This window comes from Myiozetetes cayanensis, unplaced genomic scaffold (assembly GCF_022539395.1).
Source record: "Myiozetetes cayanensis isolate MyiCay16 unplaced genomic scaffold, myiCay2020 scf31, whole genome shotgun sequence".
NCBI classification, from domain to species: Eukaryota; Metazoa; Chordata; class Aves; order Passeriformes; family Tyrannidae; genus Myiozetetes; species Myiozetetes cayanensis.
In genome coordinates this window covers 1,798,922-1,825,506 of record NW_026087533.1, presented here as the reverse complement: position 1 = coordinate 1,825,506, position 26,585 = coordinate 1,798,922, and the positions used below count along the sequence as shown (strand labels likewise).

General features: G+C 47.2%; 1 protein-coding gene and 1 non-coding gene across 8 annotated transcripts in view; both read right to left on the bottom strand.

Moving 5' to 3' along the window:
• The window catches only part of PUM1 (pumilio RNA binding family member 1), a 75,237-nt gene that overhangs the window by 27,783 nt on the left and 20,869 nt on the right, over window positions 1-26,585 (bottom strand). For 2 of the 7 annotated variants that reach the window (XM_050326121.1, XM_050326123.1), the window contains exons 3-10: window positions 26,501-26,569; window positions 19,127-19,235; window positions 17,004-17,182; window positions 15,143-15,309; window positions 13,084-13,354; window positions 7,019-7,112; window positions 5,744-5,860; window positions 150-301 (exon numbers count right to left, since the gene is read on the bottom strand). In XM_050326121.1, coding sequence (XP_050182078.1) covers window positions 150-301; window positions 5,744-5,860; window positions 7,019-7,112; window positions 13,084-13,354; window positions 15,143-15,309; window positions 17,004-17,182; window positions 19,127-19,235; window positions 26,501-26,569 — 1,158 coding nt within the window. The remainder of the gene's footprint in view (window positions 1-149; window positions 302-5,743; window positions 5,861-7,018; window positions 7,113-13,083; window positions 13,355-15,142; window positions 15,310-17,003; window positions 17,183-19,126; window positions 19,236-26,500; window positions 26,570-26,585) is intronic. The other 5 variants (XM_050326125.1, XM_050326126.1, XM_050326122.1 and 2 more) reach the window with 3 other exon arrangements.
• LOC126645824 (small nucleolar RNA SNORD103/SNORD85) lies at window positions 2,673-2,756 on the bottom strand. Its single transcript, XR_007630169.1, has one exon. It is a non-coding gene; the product is annotated as a small nucleolar RNA SNORD103/SNORD85 (small nucleolar RNA).

Below are 26,585 nucleotides of genomic sequence, written 5' to 3'. Positions count from 1 at the left end.
AACACCACACAAGCTCCTGGGCTGTGCCCAGAGCTGTCCAGGTAAATGGGTTGGACTGGATGATCCTTGGGGGTCTTTCCAACAGGCCACTCTGTGCCTCAAAGCTGCTCCAAAGCTTTCTCTGGGCTGTGGGAACACCCCACCCTTACCTGCTGCTGGCCCTGCTGGGTTTGCTGTGTGGTTTGCTGGTTTGCTGAGTTGGTGGCGGCGGCAGCAGCAGCCGCTTGCTGCTGGAACAGACTGGCAGGATAAACTCCCCAGGGAGTGACTCCATAGTACTGGTGAGGGACAACAGCCGGGCCTGGAACACCAAGGGAATGTGTCAGCTCCTGGATCACGACAAGGGTTATGCACAGCCAACAGTCACCAAAAATACCTGCTCATCACATTTGCTTCAGCAAAGCCCATTTCGGCGCCATCTGCGTGAAATCCTTTGCAAATACAGAAGGATTCTGGCGTTTATTACCCATTTTGAAAAAGCCTCCAAGTCAAACCTGAAGCCCCATCTTTACTTACTTTTACCTTATAGCAGGAGGTCAAACTCTGCTGCCAGTGATCCTGTCGAAATGCCGTGTTTTTATTGTTGTGCCCTAATTTTGTAGTGAAGGAATGAAACTTTAACCAAAAGAGAAGGAACCTTGTTTAAGCACAGAGATAAATTTGTAATCTCAGCTGACATTCACAGATCATCTACCATTTAAGCTCCTCAATAAATTAACAAAACCTCTCCACAGCTGGATAGCATCATTTCTCAAGTGTTTAATGTTATTTTTCCAGCCACTCAGTCCTACTTCGCACTTGCAAACCCCCAGAAAAGAGGCTGCAGGATCCTGTCTCTTCTCACATTCCCTCCTCAAACTTAAGAGGCTTTAAAAACTAATAATGATCTTGGAGAGCAGCAGAAATAGCCTCCTTTTGAAGACAACATTGTGTTTTATCAGGTCTCAGGACACCACACACAATTTGGAGACAGCAGGATGGAGCCTCTATCCTTAAATAATCCCACTTGGCACACGGTTGAGGAAGCAGGGAGCACTCTGTGCTGGAGGGAGGAGTCCCTCCCACCAAATAACAGGGATCTGAATCCAATAATATTTTTTAATATGACTGTTTGATATCTTTTAGAAAGGTCAGCAGAAAGAGAGAAGTATTTCCTTTCCTTTCTAAACACATCCTTTATCCCACAGGCCCCTTCCCCACAGCAGGAGTAACCAGGTAGAGCGTCACAGTCACGTGTGACACTGTGAATAAATGAGTCTTTAATGAATTTGGTGTAAAAATAGTTTGTTTTTTTTAAAGAGAGACAGTGAGCACTTGGGTTCTAACCAAGCATTGCAATGTTGCTGTGAGTTCTGAGTGTGACACACGGACTGAGCACTGGCCCAAAGAAACTATTCCCCCAAAACGGCCTTAAGGTGAGGGAGGGCAGGGTTAGATGGGATATTGGGAACAAATTCTTCCGTGTGAGGGTGGGCAGGCCCTGGCACAGGCTGCCCAGAGAAGCTGTGGCTGCCCCTGGATCCCTGGAAGTGTCCAAGGCCAGGCTGGAGCAACCTGGGCTGGCTGAAGGTGTCCCTGCCCATGGCAGGGGGTGGAGCTGGATGGGCTTTAAGGTCCCTTCCAGCCCAAACCATTCCATGATTCTATGAAAAATGAGGGATGGCAGTAATAAAGGAGATGGAAAAAGACACTACTGAGTGCAAACTTGTATATGACAAAGGGGACAAATCTTAGAAGTACCTTTTTCTTTAATTTTTGGTTTTTGGTCTGGGGTTTTGTTTGTTTTTTTCCCCACAATTACGTGTGTTTGGCTCAAATGAATTCCCAGAGAATGCCAACACCATCCACTGTGGAAGAGCCTGGATCTCAGCCTGGATGAGCTCCTGCTCCCACAGCCCATTCAGCAACCCTTGAGGATATTCATTCCACATTTCATGTCAGATATTAAATCCCGTATTTCAAACATGTACTAGTTACTCTTCCTGCATTACCCTGGTTTTAACCACTGTGCTTTCCCCAAATTCAGGATTCAGGTGATGGGAGATGTTCCAAGTGCCCTGATCCCTCATGCCAGGCACCTGCTGAACATCTGCATTTGTGTCTCTCCCTAAAGCTCTGCCCTGAAGCCCCTCCTTGCTGCATTTACTGTGTCAGGCAGAGAAGGTGACCCTCTCTTACTCAATATTGCTCTTGGAGCAGCAGCCACTCACTTCTTACCTTCCAACCTGCAAATTCACGAGCTAAAACAAAGAAAAGCTGCAGCAAATTAATCAGTGCCTGGTGGTGGGGCCTGTTTTGACCTCAGCAGTCACACACACGTAACTAGAGGGTGCCTACAACCTGTTTACGCTCTGTGAATGCAGATCAGGCACCAACTGCTGGGGTTCTCCTGCACCCAACAGGGAAAGAGCTGTGACTGCTTCATTTCATGCAAGTAATTAGCCTGCATTTGCCCTCAGGCTGGTGGGAAGTTGCTGCAGTACCTTTTATCCGGGCAAAAATTTGGGGTATTTTAGTCTCAGCTCTAATTATCAAACAAGCACAGTGTAGATGGGTTTTTCTCCTAGTTAGAGGTCGCTCACCCGAGCTGCAGAAGCCTCAGGTGTTTCAGAGCAGAGGAGACACGGAGTCTTTGAAGTTTTTCAGGCAGCTGGGCTTAAAAGGGCTGCAAGTCTGGCTCAGCTCCTTTGAGCACACGGTGAGGCTCATTATTGAACAGTGTTCTCAGTGAGGGCAAATGTGTCATCACTGCCAGACTCCCAGAAACACCCCAGTGCTGCCTCACTCCAGGAGACGCTGCACCTGCTTTGGCACCAACTAAAGCTGCGCATTCCCCAGAAAATAAAAGCCATTCCGGTGCCTTTGAACCCAAATCTTCCCGCTGCCACGTCTCACACGTGGGCCACAGACACCCACAAATATTCCTTGCAAGAAACATTAGCAAATGCAGCTCTTAAGTGTGTTCAGAACACAGTTTTTGCTTTTAGTCCCAGCCTCCACACTGGAATCTCTCCCAGCAGAAGCCGAACTCGCTCCCTGCAGGAACAGCCAAGGATGAGGAACAGTGGCAGCACATCAAACAGCCTCCAGGACCTCAAACACAAGGCTGAAAACAGCAAATTAGTGATTCCCCTTGGGAATTCCCAGCGTGGCAATCCCAGGGATCTGTGAAGTGCCATCCTTTCGGGGATGGGGGTGAGAAACAGCTCAACTTCAAGGGTGGTGGGGAAGCCCCTGAGCCAGAGGAGGAGACACCCCTGTGTGACAGCACCTTAAATCCAGCTGCAGGTGCTCCCAAATCCCAGCTGGAAGGGCTGTGCCTGCACCCACCCCTGGCTCCAGCTCTGAGCTGGGCACAGCTCAGCACCAAGTGAGAGAGGTTTAAGGGTCTCACCTCCAAACCCCCCCTACCTGTGAGCACTGAGCTCTCCCTGGGTGCAGATTAACCACTGCCCTGCAAAGAACAGAAACACTTTTCTGACCTGAATCCTTTCCCAACTGTCCCTAAAAAAGGCAAGATTTCTCTTTTTTTGAGTGACATCTTTCCCAAATGATGGAAGGCAAATCCCAGCACTTTCCAAAGACAGCAGCATCTTCCCCACAGTTTAAACTCGTAAGTGAGGTGTTTTTTTTTTTTTCTAGGAGTCCTTCCCTCTGCATTCAAATTTGTTCTTTAAAATGCTACTATTGTTGGGAAGAAAAGAGTATTATCACAGAGCTGACAGTCTTACAATCATGAAAAAGCTGCCATAATGGTAGAACCTTAATTGACAGATTATCTCTGCCATAAAACACACACAAGTTTCCCCTTCACTTAAAGAGCAACTGTGAGCAATAAACCCCCACCAGCTCTAAACTCATTCCTTCCATCTCATGAGCCTCTCCAAGTCCTCCCAATTTAACACTTCCACACACATCAGGGAGGCCTTTTGGATTTAATGTGTAACTCTGAATATTTAAATTGTCCCACATCCCTCCCTCTCATTACAGAAAAGAGCTTCTCAAAACTGCCCAAGTCTAGACAGAAAAGATGCTTCTCCTAAAACAAACATCAACAGGAAGTTTGTTATCTGGCCATTTCTAGGGTCTAAAACCAATAAGAAAGTTAAAGTAACTTGTATTTCTCAGTGGTGTAACAGGATAAATACACTGCAGTGCATTGCACATTCTTTTGCTTTGCTTTCAAGTGTCATAAAGTTTAAAAATTATTCATAGGAAATCAAGATGCTGACCTGCTTTAGAAGCACTGAGGTGCTGCAAAAAGGCCAAGCACAAACCTCTTCTTACGGGAATCATTCCCAAACCGCCTCTTCTGCCTGGAACTGGAACTGCTGCTGCTCTGGGACCGCTTCCCTGTCTGAACTTCCTACTTCTGTTTGCCAACAGCAGTTCAGCTCATTCATTCACTGCTCCATTCCCCATCACATGGCAGTTTATCAAGGCCTGGGCTATCAGGAATATCCTTGTACTCTAACTCTTGGCTCCCCTTCCGCGTAATCACGGCATCGTTTGTTTGCCAACAACAAACTGCTGTTTGCTGTTACCTCCCCTTAATCTCGCTGTGCCATTCCACAATCCCCACACACAACTCACAGCAGCCAAGTGCAAAGCCCTCACCTTCGAATCATCATCTTTGGGTCTTTGCATCCACTAAAAAACTCCCTCCAAGCGAGTAACAGCCGGTGAAATCCCATTTCGGGGCTTGACCTGGTAGTGGTGTCCAAGATTAAGAGCTCAGCAGGGGTTATGTAAGAGCTGGTTAACAGGCACGTCCCAAACCCCAGTGTGCTGCATCCACACTGCACAGCTTTGATTTGGGAAGAGCCACCCCGAAGTGGGAGAGGTTTGCAGTGAGTATCCAAGGTGGAAATGGAGTTTGGAACAGCAAAACATAAAAACCCCCCTAAGCTGATTTTATGTGAAGCACACAGTGCTCCCCCTCCTCTTGGTCAAGGAAAGCAAGGCCTGGTTATGAAAATGCTGTTTTAAAAGCACCTTCTTCCTTTGTCCTCAACAATGAGGTAAGAACTTTGTGGCTCACACAGCAGAAGTTCCTCACGCTGCCTGATAAGCTGCTGCACTGAGCTGGCACCTCAAGATACAACAATTCCGGCTGTGACAGTTGGGAAGAGTTTGGAAAGTGATACGTGAACGTTTGGAGAGAGATCTTGCACGAAGACAAGAGCCTCCATCTTCACTTGCCATCTGGGAAAGTGCATGTTCCCAGCCTGGTATGGGATGTTTTTACCTGGAGAGCCTGGAAAGGGAAAATTCTCAGCAGACTCCTCAAAGGGAAGATCTCGTTTGCAGGATGCACTGAAGCACAAGCACATCAACCTGAACAGCAACGAGACACCACTTTCCTGGCAGGGAAAAACCCCCTCATCTTTCCAGCCTTTAATAAGTGGATTTTCAAAGGTATCTCTGGCTCTTGTCAGTCTCCAAAACACCCCAAACTTTTATGTCTGCAAGTGCTTCATTTCAGATTTGCTCTGGCTGAGGACAACCAACCAGAGCAGAACAAGTGTCAGAGCAAGTGTCAGACAAGAATGACCACATTTAATTGACAGAGAACAAGAATTTCTACGGCAAACTCTATTTCTGCTCCCTGGCAAGCAATTATATCAATTATCTCCCCCCAGAAATCACAATGTACTGGTGTTTGTTGCTCACAACCACAGACTCAGAGCAGTTTTGGTGCAGAGGATGGTCAGGAAGGCACAGACAAGTGGAAGGGTCTCACCTAACGTGGCAGCCGCCGCCAGTCCGGCCGCGTACGGATCCGTTCCCGGGGGAGCCGCGCTGATGATGTAGGGATTGGGAACAAAGGCAGCAGGAGCTAAACCTGCTGAAAACATACCTGTCAGTGAAAACAAACTTAACTAGGACTGCAGCCCTACCACAACACCTCTGGCCACCCGCCTGAGGAACACAAAACTCGGGTTGGTTTAGGAGTTTTCAGCTTTTTTTAGGGTTGGTTTTCTACCGCTGAGCGTTAATGGAGTTTACGTAAAGGAAACCCAATTCCAAGGGTGGAATGCTCCTTGAGGAAAGCTCAAGTGGTAAAATATTTTATATAAAACAGCTCAGGTACCTCTGCAGGGCTGACAGACCCTTACTGTTCAGGTGAATGGACAGTAACATGAGTTAAGTGCTTGTTACTGCTCTGCATTTCCTGCAGCGAGGAGGTTGGGACCCAAACTACCCTGCTTTGAGTTCCATGCCCACTACAGGACACCAGTCCTCCAACTGGTTAGTTTGGAAGGAGTTCAGGGGTGTACAGGCATTCCCTTGCTCTGCAAGGGAACGGTTTAATCATTAGAGAAATCCCAGGTGGGCGGGAGAGGGGTGGGGAGGGGAGGAAAGGTGAAGGGGAGGAAGTGAAAAAGCCAAATAATTCTAATTCAGGTCTATCCCTGAACTCCACTGAGCACACAAGGGCACTGCACAGAGCTGGGAGAGTCCCAAAACATTTACAGTGGGATCCTGGGTTGGAAAAATTTCACTTAAAATGCTTAATGTGCTAAAAATGATTAACCCTATGATAGTTCAAACCCTTATCATCCAGGAGTAGAACTTCTACAGTTCTCCCAGTTTTCTATACCCAGGACTAAGTGCTTTCTCCCCAGTTAATCTGTACTCTTTTAATAATATGAACCATGTGCTTGCATGAATGTTATCCTTATGTTATAAAGTCAGATCCAGAGGCAGCACATCCAGATTTATGTCCAATTGGGCATTTTCCCCTCACTTTACTGTGCTGCTTACCCTGGTTTAGGCCTCACTCAGAGCAAGCAAGGACTTCCAAAGGCTCTCCTGACTGAGCAGCACTCTCAGAAGGGTGAGAGTATCAATCCTGCCGACAGGAGAGTTCTTTTAAACAGTGTATTCCTGCTTGTGTGCTGACTACCAGCTACAAAAACATGCTCTAGAACCTCCCATTTTTTTTTCTCCCTGGTGTTTTCCCACTGGATGAAGAGAAGGGCAGTGAAATGGGATGACTGAAGGCCAGACTTACCTATGTGTGGCTGGTGGGCAGCAGCCAGGGCGTATTGCTGCTGCTGTGCTGCCGTCAGCTGCTGCACTGCCAGGGCGTTGGGTCTTTGGAACAGCTGCAGGGCAAAAAAACACAAACATGGCACTCAAATCAGGCACAAAAAAAAAGCTGCCTTTTCTTTCTTATAAAGCAATTCCTTTACACTAGGTTTCGTTTCACCACTACAGGCATTCGTTTCAGAAGGAACTGAGAAAACCCAAATCCTCTGGGGGTGGGGGGGGAACCTTTTGAGATCAACTGCCTGTGTTAATCCACCTGAGAAATAAAAATAAAAAAATAGTTCTGAAGCACAGCTACCCACAGCTGGGTTTTCCTCTGCTGTTCCCTGCACAATTCCCAAAGGCTGTTTTTCCCAATTCATCCCCCCACATACACACACCATCCAAGTGCAGCCTGTGGGTCCCCAGAGGAGGCCAGGAGCACTGCCAGGCTGGAGCACACTGACTCCAGTGATTCCAGTGCACTCTCCCAGATGGCCTGGAGCAGGAATTTGGGATGGGCAGAAGGCTGCAGAGCCAGGTGTGCAGAGGTGACACCCCTGAGATGCCTCCAGGGCCACCTCGAGAGCCTCCAGATGGGATTCCAGCCTTGGGGATCACAAACCCTGGACCCAAACCTGGACCCAAACCCTTTACTGCCAACCTTCCATCTCCAGCCTCTCCTCCAGGAATCCAGGCAGGAACTGTAAATTCTTTTTTGACCACAGACACAAAACCAGACCTGGGGACATTTTGGTTAAGCCCCTCAAAGCACAGCTTAGAGCCAAAGCCAGCTGAGAGCTCCCTGAAATCTTAGGGATCGATGGGCACCGTCAGTGAGAACAGTCAATGTTAATGATCAGTTCTCAAGGTTATCGAGAATTTTTTTCTCCATTAAAGAAAAAAAGGATTCCATTAATCTTTGAAGTATTTTTGTCTAGGTTTGGGGGTTTTTTATTCACCCAGGTCCTTACTAAAACCTTCTTTCTCCAGCTTCTTATGCCTCTACTTAAGTGAAACCCTGAACCACCCATTAACAGCATCACTTAGCTCTAATTAAAACACTTAAGGATATACCAGTTGATTATCTACTCTGAAACCATCCAGCAGCATCTCCATTCCACAAGTGATCATTCCCGAGGTGTGAACGGCTCCACAAACCACAGTGAAAAAATGTTTGCTGTCCCCACTCACTCAGAAACAACTCATATTCCTAAATGCCCTTCGATTTTCACACCTATTACATCCTGCCCTCCCTTAAAACCAGACAGCTGATACTTCAGCTGGCATAAACAGGGACAACTCTGCCCAAATTTCTGGCAGAAACCCACTACCATCAAGAAGCAAGCAGAGAAACACTGAGAGAATTAGGCTGGGAGGCTTTTTTTTTTAATGGGCAAAAACTGGAGTTAAGTCTCCTGAGAGCAGGAGGAGCAGAGACAGGTGAGAAAATCCAACCCTGTTTTCCTTCTTTTTAACAAGTTCAGGTGGAGGAAAACCATGCAAGGGCTCAGCATCAGATTTATGATGAGGAAACTGAGTGTTCAGAGGGTGTAGAACTGATCTGTGTGTCATAACCCCAAGGATTGTTCACCCCTTAGGACGCTGGGACCCCTCCAAATATCCACGGAGTATAAAAACGTTCCTTACGGAAAAACAGATCAAATCTACAGTTGCTTTATTACCTCCCTGAGCCACAAAACAAACACACCTCTTCTTTTTCTTCCCTTTTTTTTTTCCCCAAACAGGCCTTTCAGCAGCACTTCATGCTCTCACAAAGCCGAGTGCTCGTTAGGGGTGGGAGCTTGGTTAATGTGCCATCTGTCAGCAGGAGCTGGGGCAAAGGCTCTCCTGTCAGCCTGCAGTTTAAAACAGCAAGGACAACAGGGAGAACTACAGGAAATGGAATGAGGGATACTGGTCTGTGGGAGTCACCAGTGACACCCTGTTCACTGATAAACATCAACGTGGAAAAAAATCTGTATGTCCCCATAACTGCTCCAGTGCTGGTGTGGATTCCTCCACAACAGCCAGCCCTGGGTTTGGGGTCTTCTTCTGTACTGAGTTCAGCTTTCTTCAGCTGCAAAATTTCACCAAAACCTTTAATTTTCATGTGTTTTTGCACATCCCTGGGATGTGTTTTTCTAGTCTGTCGATGTGTGTTCCATCAGTGAACTGCTGAGAAAATAGCTGGATTATTATTTACTTGTCTTAAGGGCAAAAAAAGCGTTTGTCTCCTCTGAAAATACCTTCTCTTGTGCTCACTTTACATGTGTGAGGACTTTCACACCTCCCAAACGCACCTCAGTGATCCATTTTTAAATCACAACTGGCAAAAACAGAATCCTCAGCTACTCAGAGCATCAATATTTCACCTGCTGCTGGTGGATATTTTGCTGTCTGTTTGCTCTCTCCCACCTTGGGAGCACACCTGATCCCTGCTATATCCAACTTCCAGACACACAAGGCCTGTAAGGGACTTTGGACAAGGATCTGGAGTGACAGGACAGAGGGGAATGGCCTTTAAGACAGGAGAGATTTCGGTGGGATGTTAGGAAGGAATTGTGAGGGTGGGCAGGCCCTGGCACAGCCTGCCCAGAGCAGCTGTGGCTGCCCCATCCCTGCAAGTGTCCAAGGCCAAGTTGGAGCACCCTGGGCTGGTGGAAGGTGTCCCTGCCCATGGCAGGGGGTGGATGAGATGGCTTTTAAGGTCCTTTCCAAACCATTCCATGACTGTGACCTCTCCCTCTGCCCGCTTTAATTCACTGTTTTGCTCAGTAAGGCTCAGCTCACTCAGAAGAAACTCAGAACAGCTCAAACATTGCAGCTGTACCTTTCATGCTGCCTGTAACATGTCCAGAGAAGCAGAGCCAAGAAAAACCATCCCAATTCCAGGCTTTACACAGCCAGATAAGCCCCTCCACCACGGGAGCTCTGGGAATCATCAGCTCCATGTATTTAGGAAGAGCTGTTAAAGCCTCGCTGTGCTGTCTCCATCTGCTGACAGCACAGACCTACATTCCAGAACTACAAATCAGTGTTTAACTGTGGGACTGAGTAAGTGGGGGAAAAAGGAAAAGAACCCTCTGGAACAGGAATATTAACTCGAATTTACAAAACCATCACAAAGTGCATCTGGAGCATTTCAGGCTGTTAGAAATGCCATTTAGAGGGAAAACCTCCAACCCCCTGTCACGGTTTTGGAGGAGTTGAGTAGGATCATCCAACACTTCAGAGAGGCTGTTCTCCTCTCCTCCAGGTGCACACAAATGAAGGATCATTTACAGCCCGTGGGGGAGGTCGCTGAGGGAATTCCAAGGAGCCAGAACACCACAGTCTGTGTTACAGTTATGGGAATGTTGGGAGATCAGATTCCTCTAAGCCAGTTTCTTCTGCAATATAAACATCTGACATCTCTAATCAGATTACACGTAGATAAGACCTTCCCCTTCTTAATATTGCTTTTAGCTGGGCCTGCTTTGTAATCCCTTCAAAGGAGATGACGCTTCCCAACAGCCCCACAAAGGCACTTTTACGGATGAGATCCTTTGCTCAGGACATATTTCCTCCTGACAACTGAATGGAAGAACGACACTGCCAACAGACAGATTCCTTCCATGCAGGCTGTGGCTGGCAGGGAGCAGCAAGGAGCACTGGGTGTCATATATTAATGAAATGGGCACAAATGTGAGCCAAGATGTCTTGGATTTACACAAACGTGCACTGAGAGGTCACATTTGGCAGGGGAGAGAATCCTTATCTTTACTCCAGCACTTAGGCCCGACAAAGGGCTGTTGTTTGCATTTACTGGAGGGGGAAGTAACTGTTGCAACAAAGCTGAAACTTGAAAATAACAGTTCTTGGTCAACAGCAGGGAAAGTAGGGGGAGCAAAGGGTGCCAAAGAGGCAGGGTGGGATGTGCTTCTACTGCTCCCCAAAAACTCAGAGGCAGGAGTGGATTTCAGCCTCACAGCAGGGCAAGGCAGCTGGGGAAGGGGCTGGAGCAGCTGAGGGAGCTGGGGGGGCTCAGCCTGGAGAAAAGGAGGCTCAGGGGGGACCTTCTGGCTCTGCAATCCCTGACAGGAGGGGGGAGCCGGGGGGGGTCGGGCTCTGCTCCCAGGGAACAGGGACAGGAGGAGAGGGAACGGCCTCCAGCTGTGCCAGGGGAGGCGCAGGTTGGACATCAGCAGGAATTTCCTCATGGAAAGCAGTGGTCAGGCCTTGGAAGGGGCTGCCCAGGGAGGTTTGGAGTCCCCAGCCCTGGAGGTGTCCAAGGAAGGCCAGGACGTGGCACTCAGTGCTCTGGGCTGGGGGACAAGGTGGGGATGGGGCACAGGGGGGACTCCGATGGGCTGGGAGGGCTTTTCCAACCCAAATGATTCCCAGGCAGCCCAGCTGACAGCTTCAAACATGATTACATGGAGGTGACATCAGCTCTAAGTGGCTATTAACCATCCACTTCAAATGAAACAAAAATCCCAAATCCAGGCCAGCCCGGGCCAGAAATCCACGTTCCATTGCTCCTGAAACAAGCACCCTTCCCTGCTCTGCTTTACTCTGGGGAGTTTTTATTTCTCCTTACTAGGTGCTAGATGTGCCAAATTAGAATTTCTTCATTTTGAAAGGCTGAAAGAAACAAATAAAAACTCCTTGAACTTGTAAATGAGCCTTCATTTAAATAGAAAACACTGAGAAAATGCAAATTACAGGCTTCTCATTCCCTCTGTATAGTCCCCATTTCTAATGGTTCTTCAGAAAGCAGCTCATTTATGTAGCCCTAACTTACTGTTTTAAAAAAAAAAAAAAACAACACAAGTTTCATGGTTTGAAATCAATTCTCAAATCCCAGATCCTACTCCAGGGTAAGACAAAGACTTGAAACTATCGTGGTTGTTTTTTTCCTTTCTGAACTATACAGCAGCTATTTAGTTTAATCATTACAAAATTTTCCATCCTTCACCTCCCAAACGTGGTGTAGAATAAAACAGCCAACTGAGCTGTAACACAGATATTTACACTGCTTTTAAGACTACGATAACTCTGAAGCCTCAGCACAAACTTGGCAGTGGTTCTTCCTCAATCCCAAGTGCCAGCAGCAGCCCTTTTGCTAAGAAAGATCAGATATTTTAGGCAAGTCAGGGTTAGTTCTATGCTCCTGCAACCAGCTACAACAAAGGACTGCTTTCTTCTTTGAGGGATATCACACTTGCAAAGGGAAGGCAATAAAGTTTACAATCACTACCCAAAGGAGCAGGAACAGAAGCAGATTAAGAGTCGATGGCTGGATCCAGGCCCAGCATTGAGGAGGAGCCAAGAGCCAAGCCAGGCCTGGGTGACTGCTCGGAGATGAGGAGCCCGGGCTCGTGTGGGAGAAAGGTCAAACAAGCTCTGAGATAAAGGTTTGGAGTCCTGGACTCTGCCCTTGGGTTTTAAACCAGGCTCAGGTACAGTAGCATGGTTTGAACTCAGAACTCCCTCAGCCTGGCACAGCCAGGGCAGCAGAGCCCAAAGAGGGGCTGAGACGGAGCCCAAAGAGGGGCCGAGACGGAGCCCAAAGAGGGGCTCAGCACCAAGGCTGAGTAGGTGTTGGACCTTCCAGTCCCTTTAAGGGCTCTAGGGTGGTGCTTGTTTTTGGTTTAGCAGTTTTTCTAACTCACAGCTCTTTTTCAACTCTCAACTTTCTCAAGATCCCAACGATTCCTGCCCAGAGAAGTGCTGGGGATGCCTGGCTAACCTGTTTGTTCCAGGTCCCAAGGCTCCTGTTCAAGGTGCCAGTTATCCCCAGAGAAGTGCTGTGGGTAACAGCTGGAGATAACAGCTGGGGATAACTGCTATGGATACCTGGCTAACCTGTTTGTTACAGGTCCCAAGGCTCCTGTCCCTGTGCCACGGGAAGCAGATCTCCTCCTCCAGCTCCCTGGGAGGACACACCCAGCACAGCGATAAAACCATCCCAAGCCTTCCTCCACCCCTCTCCCCAGGACAAGACCCCAAGCTCATCTAACCCCACAGTGACTCTTTTGGCTGGACCAAGGACCAACTCCTCACCTGCTGCTGGGAATTGTAGTCGAAGAGCCCCACGGTGGCCGCGGCCGAGTCCACGGGAACCTGGGTGCCGGAATAATCGAACTGGAGGGGCTCCATGCCCACGTGCTCCATGGGATCCAGGGGCACACTCTGGGACTCGATGTTGGAGAAGTCCTCCACAGGCTTGGCCCCGTTGGTACTGGCCAGCTGGGCCAAGCCCTCGGATCCGTTCTGGTTGGGGCCCAGCAGATCCATCTCGCTCGCCGAGTTCTGGCAGTTCCCGGGCGTGCGGCTGTGCAGGGAGGGAAAACTCATCACTAAACACACCACTGACACACCCAGAGCCCACAGAACTGCTTGGAGGGGTGGTGATAAAGGGGGGAAAACGTATCTGAAATAGTTCCCTGAGTTAATTCTGCAGAATGACTTATGTATTTAAAAAACAAACAAACAAAAAAATCACCCTCTCCCCACCGCCCCTAGTTCCCCAGCCCCAAAACGCCTGTTCCAGCAAAAAAAAAATTTAGTTTCTATTTTTCTCCTCAACTGAGAGTCAGTCAGTGGAGAATTGACTGCACAAGCCAGAATTTCAGCAATGCCAGTCATTTTTTTTCATAAAGCTATCTGGTGAATATTAACTGTGTGGTACTCTGGCACCGTGTCTCACTTGAAACCTTTCTAAAGCAGCTCCCAGGGTTTCCTGACGACCTAAAATAAGGATTGGACTCAATGGGAATGGTTCATTTCCATGCAGTGTGCACTTCCCAGCATTTTGTTTGATTTTTACATAGTTTTTTTTTCTTAACCATTTGTTTGGCTTTTCCAGTTTTCCTGCATGTCAACAGGAGCCACAGCAGGTATGTAAGTGAGCAAGAAACACAAATGTATCCATTACATCAACAGCCACAATTTCAGAGGGTTGTAATCCCACAGGAGAGCTATAAGGAACAAGTCCTAAACCCCAGCTATAAACTGGACTGGTACATAAGCAGAGTCAACACCTTCCACAGGTGTTTCCATAGGGATCCCACACAGCAAAATTAAAACAGGGGTGAAAATAACGTGATTACAACAGTCAAGCCTAGGTGTGCTCTCAGGTGTTTTCCACCTTCTCCCTGTGCTTCTCCAGGTACCTTTATAACATCCTTGGGACACTGTTCCAATGAGCCAAAGGCTCTGTCACTGCAGCATGAAAAAAATCTTTCCAAAAACATTAAATACAAGTGCTGGTTTGGAATTGTGCTGGGAACAGTGCCAGTAACACAGGGATGCTTCAGTAACTGCTGAGCAGCCCTTGCAGAAACTCTGCTCCTCATCCCTCCAGTGAGGGGGCTGGGGGGCAAAGGCAAGACAACTGATCCCAACTGACCCCAGGGGTTTATACAGGAGAGGATTGATTTAGACCAGATAGGAGATTTTTTTACAGTGAGGGTGTAAAAAAGGTGAGGCCCTGGCACAGGTTGCCCGGAGAAGCTCTGGCTGTTCCATCCCTGGGAGTGTCCAAGGCCAGGTTGGAGCAACCTGGGCTGGTGGAAGGTGTCCCTGCCCATGACAGGGGGTGGAATGGGATGGGCCTTTAAGGTCCCTTCCAACTCAAACCATTCCATGATTTCCATGACCATCCAGCATCACACTCAGCACATGGAGCAGAGCCTGGTCCATCCTCTGCCCCCTCCCTGCAGGCACTGACACACATGGATGAGGTTCCCTCTCAGTGACTGCTCTGGGGGCTGCACAGCCCCAGCTCCCTCAGCCTTTCCTGCTCCCAGGGATGCTCCATCCCTTTGGCATCTTTGTTATGATGGATCCCAGCTTTCCTGAGGATGGAGCACCTGCCTGCCTTGGGAAGTGGTGAATGAACCCCTGGCCTTGCTTTACTTCACACACAGGTCTTGCTTTCCTTATTAAACTGTTTCCACCACGAGTTTTCAATTCAACCCACATGGATTTTCTCACTTTTACAATTCTTTCTCCATCCCACTGGAGTGGAAAGAGCGAGTGGCTGGGGGTGCTGAGTGCTGGCTGAGGTTAAACCCCGCCAGTGTGACATTAATTAAGTGTTAATTAACAGTGCACATACCTGAAGTCTTTGACATCTGCGTCGATCCCGTTCTGAACAGGCAAACCATTTGTTTTATCCATCACATCCCCCTCCTCCTTCAGATCTCCCAATTTGTCGCCATCAAACGTGCCCTTATTTTTCTTATCCCCTTTGTCATTCTCATCATTCTCTGCATCCCTCGGCCCCTGGGCAAAAAGAGACATTGTTTTAATAAGCTGAGTTTTCAGATCGATTTTGCTTTCATCCCGAGATGGTCACAAATCAAAGGCACATGTCACAATGAAGGAAGTCACTTGCAAACATTAATTCTTACAAAAAAAAAGCAAAATAGCCCCATAATAATTGAAGAAACAAGGGAATTAGATCTCACTCTTCCAAGAGATTTCATCTATTCAGTTTCTCCCATTTAGTAATTCAGGGTTTGCTTCTACGGGCTCTAAAAATCCCAAACCAAAATAACCTTATAATTCAAGATGGGACTTCAAAATTAACAACAGCACGTGTTGCAGGGGAATAAACTGAATTAGAGCCTCTCTGGAAGTCACTGGTTCAGTGTCAGAGATGCAGTTATTGACTGGCAAGTGCAAGAGTTGGAGAATCACCTCGTTTTGGGGAGAGGTGCCACTGATTTGCACATTGAATTCCAAGGAACAGTTCGTTTAAAAGCACTCAGATACATCCCTAACTCAGGTTTGGTTCATGTAATCCTGAAGCACATTTCCTTGGGAGAAAAAGGGGAGGGGGGGGAAGAGGAAAAAAAGGATTTCTGCCCTGTTGAGCATTTTATGAGTGGTATTACAGTTCCAGCATTTCTGCCCTTAATGTCTGTGTTTTATTTCACTTGGGAGAAGAATAAAGGGTGATGATGCCTGGGGCACTGTTTTGAACAACAAAAGGGAGAGGAAAAACAACATAATTTATGATAAAAACCAGCAAGGGGCATATAAACATATTTATCAGGGCCAGCTTTGGTGCTGTCAGAGGGTCAGACATTCAAACCCTGCCTGCCACTTCATCTGCAAGCACTGGATCAACTAAACACTTTACCCATCCCCTCTAATTGAAGGGGGAGGATTTTCCCCTCATATTTAGGAAAAAAAGATAAGTTTTAAAAGCAATAATCTGGTGCTGCTTCTTAAGTAAAATTGTGTTTCCTTAATATTATAGAGGGGATTTGGAAATGCCAATATTAACTATAAATTTGGAGCCCAATTCTCCCCCACACAATGGGATATTCAGCAGTGAGACCCCTGAGTGTCTGTGCTGTGTAGGAAACACCTCTCTAAGCCCCCGTGGAATAAACTGGCTCCTTCCACTGACTGTTCATTCCTCAAAAATCCTGTTTTGTGGGCTCAGGGCTCACCCAGGTTATCAGGTTATCCTTACATTTGAGGCAGCAGCACCTGTGCTCTCTCCTCACCCTGAGGAGCACAGGAACTGGAGCCATTTCTCCATTGGGAATGGTCTGCCTGGACAGCAATACCTCAACCTGGAGTGGTTTTGGGAGCTTTGTCCCATTTCTGGCATCACTACATGGAGCTTTTTGTTCACCAAAGCTCAGTCAGAACCCACAGGAGTGCCTGCAACCTCGTCCAACCACCAGCTTGGATGGGGTGTTACTGCTTGGGGGCTTAGCCAAAAACCAGGGAATGTCAGCACCTTCCCATCCCTTCCTTCCATCCCACACCCCCCCAAGTCAAGGACAATGGTTAAACCTGCTTTGAGACTGGTCAACCTGCCTGTCTGAGGAAAGAACAAAACTAGGAGCTAATAAAAGAATACACATCTGCCTTAGCACTGGACTAACAACAAACAAATTGAGCAGCAAATAGAGAAAATAACACAACAGGACTCAGATGTGGGAATCAGGCAGACTTACAAATCCTCCTTTCCTTAGGCAGGAATCTCCAGGAGATGAGCTCAACACGTACTCCACCATGCTCACGCCGAGCCCTCCGCTCTCTGACCGTGGCGAGAGCACCGAGTTGACTTCACTGTTCACGTGAAAGCCCTGACCAGGTCTTCTCTGAACCATAATGGGTTGGGAAACAGAGTGATCTGGAACAAAACCATGGGTAATTCTGGTAAGAACATCCAACAAATGAGGCAAGTCATTAAATATGTACTCTCCAGGGTCTTATTTGCACTAAGAAATGCCAACTTTGTGACTCTGGTGATGCCCGTTAGTAAAACTAGGAGGGGGTTTTAAACATTAGAACCTGTAAACTTACAAGTGAGAACTACATTAAAATCTAAACTAATAAAATTTTGGAAATTTAATACTCATTAAAGGTTGCAATTAAAAAGACAAAGTTCTAGTTTTTATTTTTAGTAAAACTCTTGCACTAGTGCAGTGAAAACCAGTTTTGGTTTGTCATTTAAAACGTGATCCTGTTGTTACACTAGCCTGTATTCGTGTTCTTGGTCCTAAGAACTGTAGTGTTTGTGTCATGATCAGAGACTTTTGTGGCTATTTCCTCATTAAAAAAAATGTTAATGAGAACTTCATCTCCTCTTCCTCATCCCATCCTCCTGCACCAGCCCCATCCCTGCCGTGTCAGGGTTTGAGATCCAGCCAGGACAGACTCAGAAGAGACATCTTCAAGTCCTTCTGGGCTCTGCAAAAATCACTTGGCTGGGCAAGAAACGACCCTGAATCCCCAAGGAAGGAAGGGAAGGAATTCTCTGAGTCAAAAATAACAGGCAGCAGACATAGGGAGTTGCCAGGGGATGGTGGAAGGGACATGGAAGGAGCAGGGACGGAGCCAAGAGCGTCTTTCAGCGAACCAGGCCCTCGCCCTTTCCATGCAGCCTGGGCACTGGGGGGATTTTGGGGGGCTGTTCCTTCATTTTAGATGAGCCAGAGGGGAAATCCTGCCTTGCCTGGCCTGCAGCCACTGAGGGTCTGGAGAATAAACAGAGGAGTCCAAGGGCTTCGACTCCTGGAGCTCTGGGATCAGCCAGGGTGGGGGGTGACCTGCCTGGGGGTGTCACAGCCCAGCAAGAGGCAACTCAGGAGAAAGTCCCTTCCTCAGCTGTTGGGAGAGCCTGGCTCAGCCTTTAATCCACCTCAGCTCCACTCTGGACTAATAAAACCTGGCACAAAAGCTGGGGCTGCTGGGGACAGGCCCCGTGGGCAGCTCCCCAAAACGTCCCCAGTGCCCAGGACCGACCCAACACATTGGATTTTGAGGAGCTTTGTCCCCCTTTACAGTCACCTCTCAATTTAAATAACACAAAACGCCCTCAGCACTATCCCAAAGCCTTCAGTTAAATAATGGATATTTTTGTGAGGGAAAAGCCCCACACAACAGTGGAGCTGCTGCAAATCCCATTTCCTGGGAGCTGTAGATACTTGGAAAGTGCAGGAGATGCCCAGAAGTGTTTAAGGAACATATTCCTTACATACAGAACCCACAGAAAACAACAAACACAAGGGCAGCATTCCAAACCCAGCACACACATGGGATTTTTTTTTAAAATTTAACTCAAACCAACCTGAACGTTCCTGAAGTCCAAAATCAGGGACAGTCTCTGATCCAAGATCAAAATCCTTGGCAGATATAATTCAACATTCCTAATTCAAAACAGCAATTTTTTTTTTCTTTTTTCAAACTGTTTTTTTATTGGTTGGTTTAGTATTTTTAAAACTGAGGGTGTTTTGGGTTTTTTTGGTTCATCTTGTTCTCCAGAATCTCTGTTCAAACTTTCAAGTAATTCATCCCAAGGCAGAAAACACATCAGAGAGTTTAAATTGAAATTTTAAGGGCAATTTACAATTTTTAAGCAGGTACACACGAATTTGCACACATTGACATTAAACAACCTTTTGATATGTATGGATAATTTAACTCAATCACAAAGCAATGTGGGGTTTTCTATTTGTTTTTATTGTATAAACCAGACGTTTTTTAAAACTTTTCAGAACTCAGTGACTGTGAGCAGATGAGTTGCACATTTCTGTATTTAACCCCAACTAAATTAAGTAAATAATCAAACTACCTGATGTTCCCCAAGCACTGTCTCTCCACTGATCTCCCAGAAATATCCCTTTTGGTCCATCTTTGCTGGAATCATCAGATTCCCAAAACTTTTTACCCGGCAACAGCTGCTGCAATTAAAAAAAAAAAAAAAAAAGAAAGAAAGAAAAAAAAAAAAGAGAAAAAAAAAAGAACAAAACAAAGCAAAGCATGATTAAAATAAGCATAAAATGCAAACATAAACCATAAGCAACCCCCTTCTAAACAAGACTCAATCATTAAACATAAACTGATCCACCCAAATATTTATACACACGGGGTGAAAGCCACACAGCAGCTGAGGGAGCAATTCCATCATCCCAATCCTCTTACACTCTTTAATGCTTTATGAACCCCACACGTCAGCACACACACACAATGACACTCCCCAGACTCTTGGAAAATAAAATATATATATATATATATAGAGAGAGTAGAAAAACCTACTGTGATCAGAATACACATAAAATGACACTCTCCAGTTTCTTGAAAGAAAATACATAAATATATATATATAGGTATATATTTGTGTATATATATATATAGGTTTAGAAAAACCTATTGTGATCAGAATATCATGAGTCCAGCTCAGCTGGGGGCACCTCTGTGAGCACAAATTGCTGCTGCTGGCAGGGACAGCAAAGCTCAGGAGATTCCAAGAGCTCCCACTTGTCCCCCCAGCCAGGGAGTGCTGAGGACTCTCGGTGCTCCAGAGGTTATTTGGGAACACCGAGCAGTTCTGGGCCGTGTGGGTCGGGCTGAGGGGAGGAAAAACAGTTTCTGGGCTCCTGAGAGTGAGACAGAGGCATCCTGGGATTGGGTGAACCCAAGGACAACTGCACTGGAGGGCAGGAGATGGCCCCATCCAGCAGGTGGATTTTGGAAACAGCGCCTGCACGTGGCACGTCCGTATGACCAAGGGAATTCCTGCTGCCTGAGGTGGCCGTCACAGCACGGCCCAGTTCAGCCCTCTGAGGGAGATGAACACCAGGAAGGAGCCTTTCCTGCTGGAGCTGGGATAAAACTCAAGGAAGTGGGAGGTGAGAACCTGCATCAGTTTGAAATCACCACGGAACAAAGAAGAGTCATCGACCAGCGGATCTCTCCTGTATATCTGGAGTGCTGATAACTCCTGATTGGCATCAACTTCAATGCCCTGCCTGATATCAACTCCAGCAAATGTGCAAATTTAAAGCTAAAATTTAAGGGTACATCAGCTGGTTGCAGATGGAGCAGCAATGACTGGTTTCAGAGCTCCCAGTTGCTGTGTGAGCTGGTTTAAGACACAACCAGAAAAGCTGCGCTCACCATTTCCTTCTTAACTTAACCAAGCTCTGCCTGTTTACAAAATCAATCAATTTTTAGCAGTGTGACTCCAGGATTTCTCCTTCCACCCCAAACATGGTGTGGGTTGCTGAGGATTGTCTCAGTTGAACGATAAAAGCAAGGAAGCACCACATTCCCCTTTATGTAATCCAAAAATACCTCCAAATATAAGAACTCCCATCAGCAACACTCATTTCCAAACACCCAGACTAACCTGTTCCTCCATCTGCACTGTAGGGTTGGGGAAGGAGGTGAAAGCCAAGGCAGTGCTCTCTAGTATTTATAAACACAAACACACATCAGGTGTCTCACCATTTTTTTATGCTTCTGTCATTACAATATTTATAAAAATGCAGCTTTTTTGCTCCTGCTGCTGCCACTCAGCAAAAATAAGAACTTCCCTTCTTGTGGTGCTTCAGGGAATTCCAAACAGAAAGTGATTTGGATGAATTCAACTAAATTTTAACTAAACTTTTCTCATTTCCTCTGACAGTGGAGAGCACAAACTGTTCTGCAACCACATCTCAAATCATGGAATCCCAGACTCGTTTGGGTTGGAAGGGACATTAAAGAGCATCCAGTGCCACCCCTGCCACGGGCAGGGACACCTTCCACCAGCCCAGGGTGCTCCAACCTGGCCTTGGACACTTCCAGGGATCCAGGGACAGCCACAGCTTCTCTGGGCAACCTGTGCCAGGGCCTGCCCACCCTCCCTGGGAAGGATTCCTTCCTAAGAAGAAATAAAGGATGAGAGGGGATTATGGGTTTGCAGGAAGGAGAAAGGCAAGAACGAGCAGAACAGAACATTTTCCAACCTTAACGACTCCATGATTTTCTTTCCAAGTATAAAGGAGATGGGACTTTTTATGTGGGCCTGGAGGGACACAACAAGGGGGAATGGTTTCCCAATGCCAGAGGGCACTTAGATGGGATACTGGGAAGAAATCCTTCCCTGGGAGGGTGGGCAGGCCCTGGCACAGGTTGGGCAGAGAAGCTGTGGCTGCCCCTGGATCCCTGGAAGCGTCCAAGGCCAGGCTGGAGCAACCTGGGCTAGTGGAAGGTGTCCCTGCCCATGGCAGGGGGTGGAATGAGATGAGCTTTAAGGTCCCTTCCAACACAAACCATTCCAGGATTCTCTGAAACCTGCAGCAGCTCTGGGTCAGTCAGACCACTGCCCTGGCTGGGGGTGACTTCAGGCTAATTTAGCACTTTACTGTTTCCCTACTACCCTTTACTCCTTTCTTAAAGAAGAAAACAATCCCCTTTCCAACAGAATCCTGCAGATCTGCATCCCAACACCTTCAGTTTTGCAGTGAATCACTGGCAAGGGTCAGCAAACACTGTAATTCTCACTACCTCATGGACACACACCACAACCAACCACAGCTCTGTCCCCTACAGTTTAATCTCCCCCCTCCAGAAGCATAAAGTTTCCAACTGGAAGTTCTGTACCATAAGCAGAAACAATTAAAATACAGACATTTATTGCACATCCAGATCCTGGATGAACTTACAGATTATCAGGGAAAGCCAAAAGCCAATATTAACAGATGGTAATGGGGGTCTTTGTTCTGTCAAGTGCTGTTCCAACCAGCACCAGAGGGTTACCAACAGCAATCATCTGCACTGAATTATGCAACAGGCTGCCAAGACAATGAATTTTTCCTCAGGGAAAGTTGTCAGTTGCAATGGAGTTAAAAAAAAGATATTTTAAGTGACTATCAGCCAGTTCTGCAGGTTGCAGATTTAAAAAGAACAAGCAGCGGTTTAGAACAAGCCCCGTTTATTCATTCCCTGGTTTTTATTAAAATTGACCCTATCTAGTATGAAAATAATCCCTCTAAGCCCTCTTACAGAAGACTTAGAGTTAGGCCAATATTCAATTTAGCAGAGAGGGGAGGAGGGGATGACTTACACATCAACAAAAGCAATTCCTCAACCAGCAAGTGCACATAGATCCCACTGAGATGGGATTATGAATTAGACAAATTAAGAAAACTGATCCCCCTCAGATAAGGCAAATATGAAGATAAAAGAAGCCATCTGTGCAGCTGGAGAACTCGGCTTATCCACAGCAACAGGTAGGAGAAGGCAGAGTGTGCATTTACACATCCCACTCGGGCAGCCCTGCAGGTTTACAAACACCCTGATGTTATCAACCCCCAAAAGTGCTGCCAGCTCAGAGCCAAGACAGGCAGGGTGAGCTCCCAGCAGGCAATCCCAGCCCTGCAGCTGCCCCAGGCACAGCCCTGCTCTGTTGTCCCAAAAAACAGGCAGCTTTCTGCCAGCTCAGGGAGCTAAACTGGCTCACTGAGAGCACCAGGGAAAGGCAGGAGCAGAGGACTGGGAATATCTGACCATCCCAGTGTGCTCTGGCTCAGAGCACACATCCTGACGTGCCAGTGAAGCTGCTGTGGCACCATCACCAGCTCCATCCCTGCCATCTCCAAAGCTGCCAGAGCTGGGGAAACTGCAAAACTGAACACAAACATTATCCAAAGTGCCAATGCTGCCCAGCCCAGCTGCCAGGGAATCAGAAATCTATGAGAACACAGCACAGGCACCATCAGCAGGGAAAGCAGAGACACAGGGGTTTAGTTTGGGGGCCTTTGTTTTCGTTTGGTTTGTGGTTGTTCTCTTGAAATCAGGTACAAGAATGTCCAGGCCCAGTGTCAAAAACACCCAGGTACCAAGGGGACACAAACATGGTCAGAGAGTCACAGAGCAGCCTGAGCTGGAAAGGACCCACAAGGATCAACAAAGTCCAACCCTCGGCCCTGCACAGACACCCCAACAATCCCACCCTGTCCCTCAGAGCATTGTCCAAAGCCTCCTGGAGCTCTAGCAGGGGCTGTGCCCACTGCCCTGGGGAGCCTGTTCAGTGCCCAACCAGCCTGTGGGGGAAGAACCTTTCCCTGAGATCCACCCTGAGCCTGCCCTGACACAGCTCCAGCCATTCCCTGGGGGCTGTCCCTGCTCACAGCCCCTCCAGCCTCTGATGCTGCAGAGCTCTAACACAACAACCCACGGGGGCTGCAGCAATTTCACTGCCCTCAGTCACACCCACACCAGATCCCGGCACTCCCACCTGCAGGGGCAGCAGCACAGCAAGGATTAAAATGCTTCTCAGAGAAATACCTAAGTTTTCTTACCCCAGTTCAAGTGCAGGGTGAGATGCACTGCTATCCCTAATATTCACACAATATGGGTAATTTTTCATCCAGTTAATTCAATTTTGAAGTTAAGCACCCATCAGTTGCCTCACATCTCTCTGTCCCCATCCTCCTCCCACCTCTGGATTAAGTTTCAGGCAGCAACTCACCCAGCTGCTCTTTCACTCCAGACCCAGACTTATCTCAGCACAACCTCCTCCAAACCCAGACCGTGTCCCAAATGCCTGTAACGTGCTGAGGGCAAAGCCAAACTGCACCTCACAGCCCCTGTGTGCTGCCCACTATCCCAAAAAACACCAATATCCACTGCTGCAAAGCCACAGATAAAAGGGATTTAAGCAGACAACAGCAGACAGGCAGCTCCCCGTCCTGGCAGAGGAGGAGAACTTGCACAGCTCGTGTTAAGTGGCACAGAACAAAGGCACAAGCAGCAGGGCCACGTGTGCTGGGCTGAAGATGGAAATGGCCAAGAAACAAGAGAGATGAAAGTACTGAGGCTTTTTTTTTTCCTTTTTAATTATTCTTAATTTTCTCAGACAAGGATATCTGTTCATCTCCAAATATTATCTGCATTTTGACAGCAGGAGAGAGAAGAGATGGAACTGTTTGGTAGTGCCCTTTAAAAAACTGCTCTGATGTCTTCAGGGCCACAAACTCCTGAAATCACCAAGAAACAAGAAAACAAGAAGATAAAAAGATACACTAAAAGCATAAACACTCTTTCCCTCATCTTCCTCCTCCAAGTTTTTCACTATCAACTCCAAGAACAAGATTACTGACACTTGCTGCAGGGAAGGTTCAGAATGTACAAGATGAAGAAATACAAATAAAATTCTCTCTTTTCCTCATTTATTTAATTGTCCTTATTTATTTCACTTTGTCCATGAGCTGCCTTCTCATTCCAGGAGCAGGAGGAAGGGAGGAAACTATCAGTGCCTTGCTAAGGTACCTAAACTGGCACAAAATCCAAGTGTGGAGCTGAAGAACATGGTCTTGGAAAGCCAATACTCAAATCCTGCGGGATCTCAGCTCACAGAGCTCCTGCTATCTTGGCCAGCTGGATCTATCTGCAAAACCTTGGGGAGATACAGAGAAAATGCAATGGATAAAGGAGGGGAAGTGTGAGTCTGAGGGAGAAAAACCTGAAGAGGAACGAGAGATCGTGGTTTAGCTGAAAGAGAAGGGTGAAATGTCACCTTTCCTGGAAAATCGTGCTCATTCCAGGATGTGGAAAAGTCCGGTGACAAAAGGAAGCCATGGCCAAAACTTTCTGCATCACAGTTACAAGAAGAAGGGGAAAATAAAAGGTGAGTCATGGTTGGAAGGCAAACCTCCAAAACACAAACTCACTTCTCTCAGAGATGCCTGAATGAACCAAGAGCTGGGAAAACTCAGCATCATTTTTAGGAATTTCTTCAGGCAGTCAAAAGCTACGTGACCTAATGCCATGATAAGCACAAAACAACTGCTGTGCTCGCTCTGAACCTGCTCTCAGGGAGTGCACACTCCCCATCTGAAAACGAACCTCTTGCCCAAACGAGGTGTCAGAAAACAATCTTCAGGGAACATTCATTCCCACCCCCGTCATTCCACCGGCAGGCTGCACATGGAGCCACAGCAGCTGCTTTTCAGCAGCTTTAAACAGACTTTTTCATGTCATGTTTTCTCCTTTCTGAACCATTTTCACCTACTCTTAGTCAAGGAGTCTCACTGTAGGTTAATCCAGCCTGGAGAAACAGAGCCCATCACGTGATGTCAAATTAAAATCCAGCTCATTATGATGATGAAGAGAAGGAAGGACAGGAAGGAGGCCTTTCACCTGAGAGGATACCTTCCTATGAATCCCAGCACACCACAGTGCTGGTTTGCTGCTTTCTCCAAAGCAGTAACTTTAGGGTTCGAAGGATTTTTATTTCTTTTTTAAAAAAACAGAGACAGGATGGACTAAAAGTGGATAAACAAACTGGTCTGAACTTGAGAGGAACGCACCAGGGAAGGCTCTCCAAAGCAGACCTACATCAAGCTGAGCTGCCACACATTAATGATCTCCTCCAAGGTGTGATTTTCTCCTCTGTGCTCTTCCACAAGAGCACTGACTAAAGGCAAAAGGAGCCAGGCAAGGAAGAGAAGCATTTACATCCAACTTCCAGGAACATAACACAGCCAACTACAGTAACAAGCTATTCTTTCCAGTCATCGTAAAAAGAGGTAAATTCTATTTTGGCAAAGAAACCCAAGGGGCATCTCCCCCAAATCTGCCACCTCCTCTCTGTGCTGGGAGATTAAAACAACTCTGCCTGGGTTTCTGTGGAGTTAGAGCTGAGGGGTTCATTATCTGCCCCCTCCTGCAAGCCCCCTGGCCTGGCTGAAGCCTTTATCACTCCTGCAGCCCTGGATTAGGTTGCTCAGCTACTTCAAACGTTAAACACAGCCCTGGGCTTTGTGACAGGAGCCAAAAAAAAGGTGGCTGGGAGTGGAAACAGGGCAGCAGACAATGCCAGCCAGCCCAGCCCACAATGTGACGGGCTCTGAGCTCACTGGGGCCCAAAATAAACCTGCTACAAGTATTGTAACACTTGTCACAAGACATATTTCTGTTCTTTTACAACCACCACTCCACTGTTGGATGATCCAACAGGTGGAGGCTTAGCTGTTCCTCCTACTAAGACAGATACCAGCCTGACAGGTTTTTAGTTTGTTAAACCACACACACACACACACACACACTTCCCAGTCAGAAGGGACAACTCTCAAGTTCAGAATCATCCCAGCAGCTCAAAAAAACCCGCTATTTCCATTCCTCCTCCCCCCCAAAACAAACAGATGAAGTGGTTTTCTTCTCCAAGCCTTTCACTTACCTCTCCCATGGCCCGTCCCTCCAGAGCAAGTGCTTGGAAATCATGATTCAGTTCATCCATGGAACGCACCTGTTTATGGATGGGG